This window comes from Dendrobates tinctorius, unplaced genomic scaffold, assembly GCF_039654945.1.
Source record: "Dendrobates tinctorius isolate UK_male_01 unplaced genomic scaffold, ASM3965494v1 ptg000006l, whole genome shotgun sequence".
NCBI lineage: Eukaryota > Metazoa > Chordata > Amphibia > Anura > Dendrobatidae > Dendrobates > Dendrobates tinctorius.
This window is the reverse complement of record NW_027361674.1, coordinates 2938608-2952669: the sequence shown is the minus strand read 5'-3', so window position 1 is coordinate 2952669 and position 14062 is coordinate 2938608. Positions and strand designations below refer to the sequence as shown.

The 14062-nt window shown below is 43.6% G+C and overlaps 1 protein-coding gene across 2 annotated transcripts in view; it reads right to left on the bottom strand.

Annotated features, from left to right (window-relative positions):
- TRMT61A (tRNA methyltransferase 61A) overlaps window positions 1-14062 on the bottom strand; it is a 32369-nt gene that overhangs the window by 15517 nt on the left and 2790 nt on the right. For both annotated transcript variants that reach the window (XM_073569938.1, XM_073569945.1), the window contains exon 2: window positions 12336-12681. In XM_073569938.1, coding sequence (XP_073426039.1) covers window positions 12336-12666 — 331 coding nt within the window. In that variant the 5' untranslated portion in view covers window positions 12667-12681. The remainder of the gene's footprint in view (window positions 1-12335; window positions 12682-14062) is intronic.

Here is a 14062-nt window from a genome sequence, read left to right as displayed (position 1 = left end):
AGACGTGATGTCTGAGGCCTCGGACAGATTCATTACGTGCCGCAGCATCAATCTCAAAAATAAGAGGGCAGAAACAAATCAGATTAGATTCCCGATTCAATCCTATTCTCTCTGGAGACAGAAAATACAACACCTGAGCTACAGACATGGGGGCGAGGAGGTGGCGCAGATTAGAAGAACCTAACACCTTTGTACTGAAGTACTGCCGCCCTGGTCCATATCTTGCATCCGAAATTGCAGTTCAGCCCCTTTAAGTGAATGCTGCAATACCAGACACAACCCATGGTTAAGAGAGGCGCTGTTTCTCAAAAGGGGGAAAAAAAAAACAAAAAAAAACTGATTACTTTAGTTTCAGACAAACCCTTTACAAAATGTCCAACTTGGTAAACAATTTGTTTCACTTAATGTACCTAAAACTAAAGAAATATAGCAATTTTGGCAAGTTTACAATGTTAGCATTGTATGTTCACAGCTCCTGCGCAGGGCTAAGTGTCTCCATGGTAACAGTCGTACCTCTAACAGTATAGTCATTACGTTAGCAAGAGTGAAGGGGGTAGTATTGGAGACACAAAATGATAGGGGAATCCTGACCAACACTATATTTGTAAAGGTGACTTATTGCTCATTTTAAAGGCATTGAAAAAACAATTCTGATATATCCAAAAATATCAAAATTATTTTGCAAATACAAGACAACAGCGCCAATTTCTGGGGGAACAATCCTGATATAATACTGCAAAAAGGTGAGAATTATGCAGATCTGCGACACAAACAGCAATTTACCTGGAATTTATTATTGAAATCCAGAATATTTGTGGCATTTAAAAAAGGCCTTATCTGGCGACTCACTTCTAGACCGCCGATGGATGCCAAGTCACTAACGCATCTCACTTTTAGGCTGCTAACGGATGCCAAGTCACTAGCACTTCTCACTTCTAGGCTGCTAATGGATGCCATGCCACTAGCGCTTCTCACTTTTAGGCTGCTGACTGATGCCAAGTCACTAGTGCCTCTCCCATGCTTCTGACGGATGCCGTGTCGCTAGCATCACTCAATTCTAGACTGCTAACGGATGCCAAGTAACTAGAACCTCTCACTTTTAGGCTGCTGACGGATGCCATGTCACTAGCGCTTCTCACTTCTAGACTGCTAACGGATGCCATATCATTAGCGCCTCTCACTTTTAGGCTGCTGACAGATGCCATGTCACTAGCGCTTCTCACTTCTAGGCTGCTAACGGATGCCATGCCACTAGCGCCTCTCACTCCTTTGCAGCTGACAGATGCCATATCACTAGCGCTTCTCACTTCTAGACTGCTAACGGATGCCATGTCACTAGCGCCTCTCACTTTTAGGCTGCTGACGGATGCCATGTCACTAGCGCTTCTCACTTTTAGGCTGCTGATGGATGCCATGTCACTAGTGCCTCTCACTTTTAGGTTGCTGACGGATGCCATGTCACTAGCGCCTCTCACTTTTAGGTTGCTGACGGATGCCATGTCACTAGCGCCTCTCATTTTTAGGTTGCTGACGGATGCCATGTCACTAGCGCCTCTCACTTTTAGGTTGCTGACGGATGCCATGTCACTAGCGCCTCTCACTTTTAGGCTGCTGACGGATGCCATGTCACTAGCGCTTCTCACTTCTAGGCTGCTGACAGATGCCATGTCACTAGCGCTTCTCACTTTTAGGTTGCTGACGGATGCCATGTCACTAGCGCTTCTCACTTCTAGGCTGCTGACAGATGCCATGTCACTAGCGCTTCTCACTTCTAGGATGCTAACAGATGCCATGTCACTAACACCTCTCACTTTTAGGTTGCTGACGGACGCCATGTCACTAGCGCCTCTCACTTTTAGGCTGCTGACGGATGCCATGTCACTAGCGCCTCTCACTTTTAGGTTGCTGACGGATGCCATGTCACTAGCGCCTCTCACTTTTAGGCTGCTGACGGATGCCATGTCACTAGCGCTTCTCACTTCAAGGCTGCTAATGGATGCCATGTCACTAGCGCTTCTCACTTCTAGGCTGCTGACAGATGCCATGTCACTAGCGCTTCTCACTTCTAGGCTGCTAACGGATGCCATGTCACTAACACCTCTCACTTTTAAGTTGCCGACGGATGCCATGTCACTAGCGCCTCTCACTTTTAGGCTGCTGACGGATGCCATGTCACTAGCGCTTCTCACTTCAAGGCTGCTAATGGATGCCATGTCACTAGCGCTTCTCACTTTTAGGCTGCTGACAGATGCCATGTCACTAGCGCTTCTCACTTCTAGGCTGTTAACGGATGCCATGTCACTAACACCTCTCACTTTTAGGTTGCTGACGGATGCCATGTCACTAGCGCCTCTCACTTTTAGGTTGCTGACGGATGCCATGTCACTAGCGCCTCTCATTTTTAGGTTGCTGACGGATGCCATGTCACTAGCGCCTCTCACTTTTAGGTTGCTGACGGATGCCATGTCACTAGCGCCTCTCACTTTTAGGCTGCTGACGGATGCCATGTCACTAGCGCTTCTCACTTCTAGGCTGCTGACAGATGCCATGTCACTAGCGCTTCTCACTTTTAGGTTGCTGACGGATGCCATGTCACTAGCGCTTCTCACTTCTAGGCTGCTGACAGATGCCATGTCACTAGCGCTTCTCACTTCTAGGATGCTAACAGATGCCATGTCACTAACACCTCTCACTTTTAGGTTGCTGACGGATGCCATGTCACTAGCGCCTCTCACTTTTAGGCTGCTGACGGATGCCATGTCACTAGCGCCTCTCACTTTTAGGTTGCTGACGGATGCCATGTCACTAGCGCCTCTCACTTTTAGGCTGCTGACGGATGCCATGTCACTAGCGCTTCTCACTTTTAGGTTGCTGACAGATGCCATGTCACTAGCGCTTCTCACTTTTAGGTTGCTGACAGATGCCATGTCACTAGCGCTTCTCACTTTTAGGCTGCTGACAGATGCCATGTCACTAGCGCTTCTCACTTTTAGGTTGCTGACGGATGCCATGTCACTAGCGCCTCTCACTTTTAGGCTGCTGACGGATGCCAAGTCACTATCGCCTCTCACTTCCTGATGAAATTTATCTGCCATCCTGGTGCTGATGGACTTGTCACCCAAAGAGCTTAGAGGTCTGCAAAGTGTACTGTGTAGGTATAAATTCATGTAGGAGAGTGTGTATATACTGTACTTCTCTGTGCACATATAATATATGAGTGTGTATTCACGTGCATTTACAGCTCTGGCAAAAAATTAAGAGACCACTGCACAGTTTTATAAAAATATAATATATTTTTAGAGGACGCTTTCCTTAGTACACAGTGATTGTATGGACGTAGCGCCTCCTGTCACTCACATATTGTCCTCGGAACAAGAGACAAAGAACATGATGGAGATTCTACACTGTGGAGACCCTCAAGACGCTTCTCACAGATCATACGTGTGCGTGTATGTATATACAGTATATACGTGTGTATATAATATATATGCATGCTGTGTGTGAATATACAGTGGGGGAAAAATATTTGATCCTTTGCTGATTTTGTAAGTTTGCCCACTGACAAAGATATGAACAGTCTATAATTTTAAGGGTAGGTTAATTTTAACATTGAAAGAATATCAATAAAATCCAGAAAATCACATTGTATAAATTATATAAATTTATTTGCATTTTGCAATGAGAAATAAGTATTTGATCCCCTACCAACTATTAAGAGTTCTGGCTCCTACAGACCAGTTAGACGCTACTAATGAACTCATAACCTACAGCTGTCTTACATAGTCAATTTATAAAAGACTCCTGTCCACAGACTTAATCAGTCAGACTCTAACCTCTACAACATGGGCAAGACCAAAGAGCTTTATAAGGATGTCAGGGGCAAGATCATAGACCTGCACAAAGCTGGAAGGAGCCACAAAACCATAAGTAAGGTGCTGAGTGAGAAGGAGACAACTGTTGGTGCAATAGTAGAAAATGGAAGAAATACAAAATGACTGTCAATCGACATCGATCTGTGGCACCATGTAAAATCTCACCTCGTGGGGTATCCGTGATCATGAGGAAGGGGAGAGATCAGCCTACAACTTACAAGGGGGGAACTTGTTAATGATCTCAAGGCAGCTGAGACCACAGTCACCAAGAAAACCATTGGTAACACATTACGCCTTAACAGTTTAACCCCTTCCTGACATGAGACGCACTATCCCGTCCATGGGACCCGGGCCCCTATGCCCATGGACGGGATAGTACGTCTACCGCGATCAGCGTGGTGAGCGCCGCTGATCGCGGCCGGGTGTCAGCTGATTATCGCAGCTGACACCCGGCACAATGTGTCAGGGGCGGTCACGGACCGCCCCCGACACGTTAACCCCTTGCACACCGCGATCAAACACGATCGCGGTGTACCGGGAGTTAAAAGGAAGCATCGGCAGGGAGGGGGCTCCCTCCATGCTTCCCTGAGCCCCCCACGGCAGCGCAATGTGCAGCGCTGCTGCGGGGGGCTCCTTTCCTCCAGGCTCCCGAATCCAAGATGGCGACGGGGGCCTTTGGGGGCCTGCAGGCAAGAGGAAGTCTTCTTCAATGCCTGTGACAGATGCTGATCTGTCACTGTGATCTGTGATGTGACAGATCAGCGATCTGTCACAGGACAGTGATGTCCCACCTGGGACTATGTAATAAAGTAAAAAAAAAATAAAAAAAAAAGTGTAAAAATAATTTTCAAAAAAAAAAAAAAAAAAATCGCCAAATAAATTAGTAAAAAAAAAAAAAATATATATTCCCCAATAAACTCATTTTTTGAAAATAAAAAAACCCCAAAACAATAAAAGTACACATATTAGGTATCGCCGCGTCCGTAACGACCCGCCCTATAAAACTGTCCCATTAGTTAACCCCTTTAGCGAACCCCTTAAAAAATAAAAATAAAAAACGAAGCAAAAAATAATGATTTATTATCATACCGCCAAACAAAAAGTGTAATAACGCGCGATCAAAAAGACACATATAAATATCCATGGTACCACTGAAAACGTCATCTTGTCCCGCAAAAAACGAGCCGCCACACAGCATCATCAGCGAAAAAATAAAAAAGTTATAGCTCGCAGAATAAAGCGATGCAAAAATAATTATTTTTTATATAAAATAGTTTTCATTGCATAAAACCGACAAAACATAAAAAAACGACCTAAATGAGGTATCGCTGTAACCGTACTGACCCGAAGAATAAAACCGCTTTATCAATTTTACCGCACGCGGAACGGTGTAAACGCACTCCCCCAAAAGAAATTCATGAAACGCTGGTTTTTGTTCATTCTGCGTCCCAAAAATCGGAATAAAAAGCGATCAAAAAATGTCACGTGCCCGAAAATGGTACCAATAAAAACGTCAACTCGTCCCGCAAAAAATAAGACCTCACATGACTTGGTGGGTCAAAATACGGAAAAATTATAGCTCTCAATATGTGGTGATGCAAAAACTATTTTTACAATAAAAAGCGTCTTTCAGCGTGCGACAGCTGCCAAAAATAAAAACCGCCATAAATAGTAAATCAAACCCCCCGTTATCACCCCCTTAGTTAGGGAAAAATAATAAAATTTAAAAAATGTATTTATTTCCATTTTTCCATTAGGGTTAGGGCTAGGGCTGAGATTAGGGTTAGGGGTGTGTTGGGGTTCGGGTTGGAGTTAGAATTGGGGTTTCCACTGTTTGGGCACATCAGGGGCTCAACAAATGCAACATTGCGTCTGATCTCAATTCCAGCCAATTCTGAGTTGAAAAAGTCATATGGTGCTCCTTCCCTTCCAAGCTCTGCCATGCGCCCAAACAGTGTTTTACCCCCACATGTAGGGTTTCAGCCTACTCAGGACAAATTGCAAAACAATTTTTGGGGTCCAATTTCTCCTGCTACCCTTAGGAAAATAAAAAATTGGAGGCAAAAATATCATTTTTGTGGAAAAAAAATGATTTTTTTATTTTCACGTCCGAGCGTTATAAACTTCTGTGAAGCACTTGGGGGTTCAAAGTGCTCACCACACATCTAGATAAGTTCCGTGGGGGGTCTAGTGTCCAAAATGGGGTCACTTGTGGGGAGTTTCAATAGTTTAGGAACATCAGGGGCTCTCCAAACGCACATGACACCCGCATACCATTCCATCAAAGTCTGCATTCCAAAATGGCACTGCTTCCCTTCCGAGCCCCGACGTGTGTCCATACAGTAGTTTTCTCCCACATATGGGGTGTCAGCGTACTCATGACAAATTGGACAACAACTTTTGGGGTCCAATTTCTCCTGTTACCCTTGGGAAAATGAAAAAATTGGGGACTAATTGATCATGTTTGTGGAAAAAATACGATTTTTTTATTTTCATGCCCGGGCATTATAAACTTCTGTGAAGCCCTTGGGGGTTCAAAGTGCTCACCACACATCTAGATAAGTTCCTTAGGGGTTCTCGTTTCCAAAATGGGGTCATTTGTGGGTGTTTCCACTGTTTAGGTACATTAGGGGCTCTCCAAAGGCAACATGACACCCGCAGACCATTCCATCAATGTCTGCATTCCAAAACGTCACTACTTCCCTTCCGAGCCCTGACGTGTGTCCATACAGTAGTTTTCTCCCACATATGGGGTGTCAGCCAACTCAGGACAACTCAGGACAACAACTTTTGGGGTTCAATTTCTCCTGTTACCCTTGGGAAAATAAAAAAAATGGTGACTAAAAGATCATGTTTGTGGAAAAAAATACAAATTTTTTATTTTCACGCCCGGGCGTTATAAACTTCTGTGAAGCACTGGGGGGTTCAAAGTGCTCACCACACATCTAGATAAGTTCCTTGGGGGGTCTAGTTTACAAAATGGTGTCATTTGTGGGGGGTTTCCACTGTTTTGGTACATCAGGGGTTTTCCAATCGCGACATGGTGTCCGATCTCAATTCCAGCCAAAAACGTCAAATGGCGCTGCTTCCCTTCCGAGCTCTGCCATGCGCCCAAATAGTGGTTTACCCCCACATGTGGGGTATCAGCATACTCAGGACAAATTGCACAATAACTTTTAGGGTCCTGTTACCCTTGGGAAAATAAAAATTGGGGTGAAAAGATCATTTTTGTGGAAAAAATATGATTTTTTAATTGTACCGCTGTACGTTATAAACTTCTGTAAAGCCCTTGTGGGTTCAAAGTTCTCACCACATATCTAGATAAGTTCCTTGGGGGGTCTAGTTTCCAAAATGGGGTCACTTGTAGGGGGTTTCCACTGTTTAGGTACATCAGGGACTCTCCAAAACGTGACACGGCGTCCGATCTGAATTCCAGCCAATTTTGCATTGAAAAAGTCAAACGGCGCTCCTTCCATTCTGAGCTCTGCCATGCGCCGAAACAGTCGTTCCCCCCCACAAATCAGGTATCAGCGTACTCAGGACAAATTGCACAATAACTTTTGCAGTCCAATTTCTCCTGTTACCCTTGGTAAAATAAAAAAAATTGAACCTGAAGTATTTTTTTTGTGAAAAAAAGTTAGATGTTCATTTTTTTTTAAATATTCAAAAAAATTCCTGTGACGCACCTAAAGGGTTAATAAACTTCTTGAATGTGGTTTTGAGCACCTTAAGGGGTGCAGTTTTTAGAATGGTGTCACTTTTGGGTATTTTCTATCCTATAGACCCCTCAAAGTGGCTTCAAATGTGATGTGGTCCTAAAAATAAAATGGTGTTGTAAAAATGAGAAATCGCTGGTCAACTTTTAACCCTTATAACTTCCTAACAAAAAAAAATTTTGGTTCCAAAATTGTGCTGATGTAAAGTAAACATGTGGGAAATGTTAGTTATCAAGTTTTTTTTGTGCCGTATCTCTGTGATTTAAGGGCATAAAAATTCAAAGTTGGAAAATTGCGAAATTTTCAAAATTTTTGCCAAATTTCCGTTTTTTTCACAAATAAACGCAAGTTATTTGAATGAAATTTTACCACTAACATGAAGTACAATATGTCACGAGAAAACAATGTCAGAATCACCGGGATCCATGGAAGCGTTCCAGAGTTATGACCTCATAAAGGTACAGTGGTCAGAATTGTAAAAATTGGCCCGGTCATGAACGTGCAAACCACCCTTGGGGGTGAAGGGGTCAAAATCCTGTAGTACCCACAAGGCCCCTGCTCAAGAAGGCACGTGTGTAGGCCCATCTGAAGTTTGCCAGTGAGCACCGCGATTATTCTATGAGTGATTGGGAGAAGGTGTTGTGGTCAGATAAGACAAAAATTGAGTTCTTTGGCATTAACTCAACTCGCCATGTTTGGAGGAAGAGAAATGCTGCCTATGACCCAAAGAATACCATCCCCACTGTCAAGCATGGAAGTGGAACCATTATGTTTTGGGGGTGTTTCTCTGCTAAGGGCATAGGACTACTTCACCGCATCAATGGGAGACTAGATGGAGCCATGTACCGTAAAATCCTGAGTGACAACCTCCTTCGCTCCGCCAGAACATTAAAAATGGGTCATGGCTGGGTCTTCCAGCAAAACAATAACCCAAAACATACAGCCAAGGTAACAAAGAAGTGGCTCAAAAAGAAGCACATTAAAGGTCATAGAGTGGCCTAGCCAGTGTCCAGACCTTAATCCCATAAAAGACTTATGGAGGGGGATGAAGCTCCGAGTTGCCAAGCGACAGCCTCAAAATATTAATGATCTGCAAAGAGGAGTGGACAAAAATTCCTACTGACCTGTGCACAAACTTCCTCATCAACTACAAATAACGTCTGACTGCTGTGCTTGCCAACAAGGGTTTTGCCACCAAGTAATAAGTCTTGTTTGCCAGAGGGATCAAATACTTATTTCTCACTGCAAAATGGAAATACATTTATATAATTTATACAATGTGATTTTCTGGATTTTATTTTTGATATTCTCTCAATGTTAAAATTAACCTACCCTTAAAGATATAAACAGTCTATAATTTTATCAGTGGGCAAACTTACAAAATCAGCAAGGGATCAAATAATCATTCCCCCTACTGTATATTCACACACAGAATGCATATATATTATATATACACATATATACATATACAGTACAGACCAAAAGTTTGGACACACCTTCTCATTCAAAGAGTTTTCTTTATTTTCATGACTATGAAAATTGTAGATTCACTCTGAAGGCATCAAAACTATGAATTAACACATGTGGAATTATATAATTAACAAAAAAGTGTGAAACAACTGAAAATATATGTCTTATATTCTAGGTTCTTCAAAATAGCCACCGTTTGCTTTGATTACTGCTTTGCACACTCTTGGCATTCTCTTGATGAGCTTCAAGAGGTAGTCACCGGAAATGGTTTTCACTTCACAGGTGTGCCCGGTCAGGTTTAATAAGTGGGTTTTCTTGCTTTATAAATGGGGTTGGGACCATCAGTTGTGTTGTGCAGAAGTCTGGTGGATACACAGCTGATAGTCCTACTGAATAGACTGTTAGAATTTGTATTATGGCAAGAAAAAAGCAGGTAAGAAAAATGAGTGGCCATTGTTACTTTAAGAAATGAAGGTCACACTTTTTTGTTAATTATATAATTCCACATGTGTTAATTCATAGTTTTGATGCCTTCAGAGTGAATCTACAATTTTCATAGTCATGAAAATAAAGAAAACTCTTTGAATGAGAAGGTGTGTCCAAACTTTTGGTCTGTACTATACATACAAGCACATACGTATGATCTGTGAGAAGCGTCTTGAGGGTCTCCAATGTGTACAAGTCTCCATCATGTTCTCTTTGTCTCTTGTTCCGAGGACAATAAGTGAGTGACAGGAGGCGCTATGTCCATACAATCACTGTGTACCAAGCCCAAGAGATTTCAGCCTGGTGGCCGGTGAATCATATTACTCTGCCGGACAGTAACTGTACATGCACAGGAGGAATGCAGCGGGCATATAAGGACAATCAGCAGGAGAGGACAAATGGACACTGATCAGCCATTACTAGGGATACTGCAGCTCAACTCCTATTCACCTCTATAAAAATTGATCTGCAGTACATGAGAACGGCCACTGCAGTGTGTGGCGCTCTGCTGCTCCGTCTGCATACATCTGGCAGGACCTGCTCACAGCCAATCAGTGGTGATGACCGATGTTGGACTCCACTGATCTGATATTGATGACATACATTTAATAGGACCATTCATCAGATCTAAAGTGTCCATTGTTTGCCCTTATTATATTCACACTGCTCCAGAGTTATTCTTTTTTATTATCTATAAATCTGACGTATGATTATAGAGATATGGGACTTTTCATTTAGCCCTTGATTTTATGTTGTTTTTTTGCCAAGGAGGCTTGGCACGCAGATCCTCTGGGGCGTGTCTTTAGCCGGCTGTGTGCCATACCCCCTTGCAAAGACCATAGAACTTTGCCATAAATAAAAGAGCCCATATCTTGGGAACTGTATGGTGAATGAAAAGAAAAAAAGATGAAAAAGCGAAATTCTCAGGGGGGCAGCGCACTGAATGCTTCTCGCAGCTGAGGATTTGCTACAATTATTTCTAGTTTTCCAGGAAAAAGATATTGTAGCAAACTAAACCTGGACCAGACAAAAACGCACTGTGGAGCACTACTGAGACCAGATACAATGGTAGCAAACCCTCAGCTGTGAGAAGTGTTTGATGGCAGAATATAACTGAGGGTAAAGCAGCATTTCCCACTCACACAAGGGCCTGTAACACTGACACATGACGTATCCGATCATCACACACAGTGTTCGCTCCCTGCCCCAGCCGCTGAGGGGTTAACCCTGGAAGCTGAAGGAGCAAAGCAGACGAGCCGAGTTTCCGAATACAACGTTCCTCCGCTGTGGAGATGCCATCTGTGACCTGGAGCTGAGCGCCCGTCACGTGTCCTGACTAAGCTCCCTGAACAGCGGCTTATGGAGGGGTTTGCAGGCTGGCAGACCATTATCGAGATGAAATACACAACGGTGCAACATGGCGTCGACAGGGGAAGATGTGTGGATGTATCAAATCAGGACGTCAAAACCACAGGAAGCCATAATATTGAGGATGTTTAACCCCTTATAATAAAATGCATATTCAAAGACAGATCTTTGGGGATGGGGGGTGTCTAGCCTTCCAAAAACTGCCTAGAACAAAGGGACTGTGGCACCCACTAAAGCGCAGAAGGCTGTTACTTTGGAAGAACATTGAGGGTCTGCACAACATAATAATAATAATTTGGTGGGTGCATCGGAGCCCACTGAATTATACCTTTGTGAACTAAAACCAAACCAATTAGGCTGATCACCGGCCGGGTGGGCTCAACGAGCTACCACCTTAGCCACTGGTCATGATAGAGGAGAATATCATCATCCGAGCCCTCACGGGGCACCCGATCCAGCCGAAAGGCAACGGTTTACCTAAGGTGTAATCCTATCTATATGATTACTTTTCTAAATGAAGCCGCCGGGGATCAGCTGATTACTGCAAGCCAGCGAGCTCCCACCCCCCATGTCGCTGTCACATTTCTATTGCAGCTGGTAACTTAAAGGGGTTATCCAGAAATAGAGGAGGAAATGTAATTCTAAAAAAAATCCTAAAACACATTTAAAGTTAGCAAATCACAAAGAATGGACAAATACGCAGCCACCTCTCCTATTCACTAACAGACCGTCCCATCGCTAGGACTGGCACTATCCCTCCAAATAGTGCCTGTTTAAATGAATGAGCATCTATGTGAGACACAGTCACCCAGCTCTCCTACCAGGCTATGGGCAGGTTTGTAATATACTCAACCTTTCCATTTTATCTCCAGGCCCTGGCTGCCGGCACCCGCCATCAGCTCAGTTTTAGATTACAGGGCGATGACGTGTCACCTAATGACATCACATAACCATGCCAACCAATTGCTACCTCCTGAACAGATTGATTTGTAATGAAACCCCCTTTTTCATGACATGCCTATCAGGTTGCAACAGCTAAGATCTCTCTGCTGTCATAAACAGATAGTCATCCTGGCACCAAGACCTATGGACTAGTGCGAAAAAAACAGAAGAAGTGATTTTCAGGACTGTAACCCATCGATCAGATGAGTGGGTATCCTCCTACCTGATGACACCCATGGCTCCTCTTTTGATTAGCTGGCCTGGCATCGTTTATGTATCCTGCCGCAAAGATGACATCACTCTAAAGGAGCCGGAGATGCAGTCAGGAAGTACGCTGGCTCTGTCCGATGGCCATGGAATATTGATGTGGCCGCTGGACCATTCACCTCTCTCTACTAGCGGACCTTACTCTACTGAATTCAATGGCACTTAAGGAAACCCATTAGTTAGGAAATAAGGTTCCCATAGCAGAAAAAGTTACCTGATTCACAAACCACCGACCCAGGCTTCAGCTCCAGCATCATAGTGATCATCGAAATATCTGTAGAGTATAGGATCTGCGTGCGGTGAGGAAGGTTCATGGTCCATAACTCCGGGGTGGGATACAGGACGTAAACCCAGCCTCCCTTGCTGCAAGTCACCTTGGAGCCAAACCGTTTCCCTATTAAGTCAGTGGAATGTCTGATGACTCCGTATTTAGTTTGCGTCTGGCCTCCATGTTGGATGGTCACAGGGAACATGGAGTCGTGACCCAAAAACACAATCGCTGTGTCGCCATCTTGAATCAACTCTCTGTACTCCACAAAACTCATGCTGATTTGCAAACTCTAAAATTAAAAAAAAGAAAAAAAAAAAAATCAGTTACAGTGGCGTGAATACTTTAGAAAAATAATTGAAGTGTTTCATCATATTTGGTCTACAGAACAGAAGCTCCTCTGATGTGTCCTACCCGGGCACACGCATAGCTCAGAAGTTTGTATCGAACTAAGTTTGCCATGACAGGACACATCCAAGAGTTTCTGAAAAGGGATATATACAGTGGGTACGGAAAGTACTCACACCCCTTTACATTTTTCACTCTTTGTTTCATTGCAGCTATTTGGTAAATTCAGAAAAGTTCATTTTTTCTCATTAATGTACACTCTGCACCCCATCTTGACCGAAAAAAACAAATTTAGAAATTGATGAAATTTATTAAAAAAGAAAAAAACTGAAATATCACATGGTCATAAGTATTCAGACCCTTTGCTCAGACACTCATATTTAAGTCACATGCTGTTCACTTCCTTGTGATCCTCCTTGAGATGATTCTACTCCTTCATTGGAGTCCAGCTGTGTTTAATTAAACTGATAGAACTTGATTTGTAAAGGCACACACCTGTCTATATAAGACCTCACAGCGCATGTCAGACCAAATGAGAATCATGAGGTCAAAGGAACTGACCAAGGAGCTCAGACAGAATTGTGGCATCATGAGGTCAAAGGAACTGACCAAGGAGCTCAGAGACAGAATTGTGGCAAGGCACACATTTGGCCAAGGTTACAAAAGAATTTCTGCAGTACTCTAGGTTCCTAACAGCACAGTGACCTCCATAATCCTTAAATGGAAGAAGTTTGGGACCACCAGAAGTCTTCCTAGACCTGGATGTCCAGCCAAACTGAGCAATCGTGGGAGAAGAGCCTTGGTGAGAGAGGTAAAGAAGAACCCCAAGATCACTGTGGCTGAGCTCCACAGATGCAGTAGGGAGATGGGAGGAAGTTCCACAAAGTCAACTATGACTGCAGCCCTCCACCAATTGGGCCTTTATGGCAGAGTGGCCAGACAGAAGCCTCTCCTCAGTGCAAGACATATGAAAGCCCGCATAGAGTTTGCTAAAAAACTCATGAAGGACTCCCATTCTATGAGAAATAAGATTCTCTGGTCTGATGAGACGAAGATAGACCTTTTTGGTGATAATTCTAAGCGGTATGTGTGGAGAATACCCAGCACTGCTCATCACCTGCCCAATACAATCCCAACAGTGAAACATGATGGTGGCAGCATCATGCTCTGGGGGTGTTTTTCAGCTGCAGGGCAGGACAGGACAACTGGTTTCAATTGAAGGAAACATGAATGTGGCCAAATAGCTAAAATAACAAAGGAGTGGCTTCAGAACAACTCTGTGACCATTCTTGACTGGCCCAGTCAGAGCCCTGACCTAAACCCAA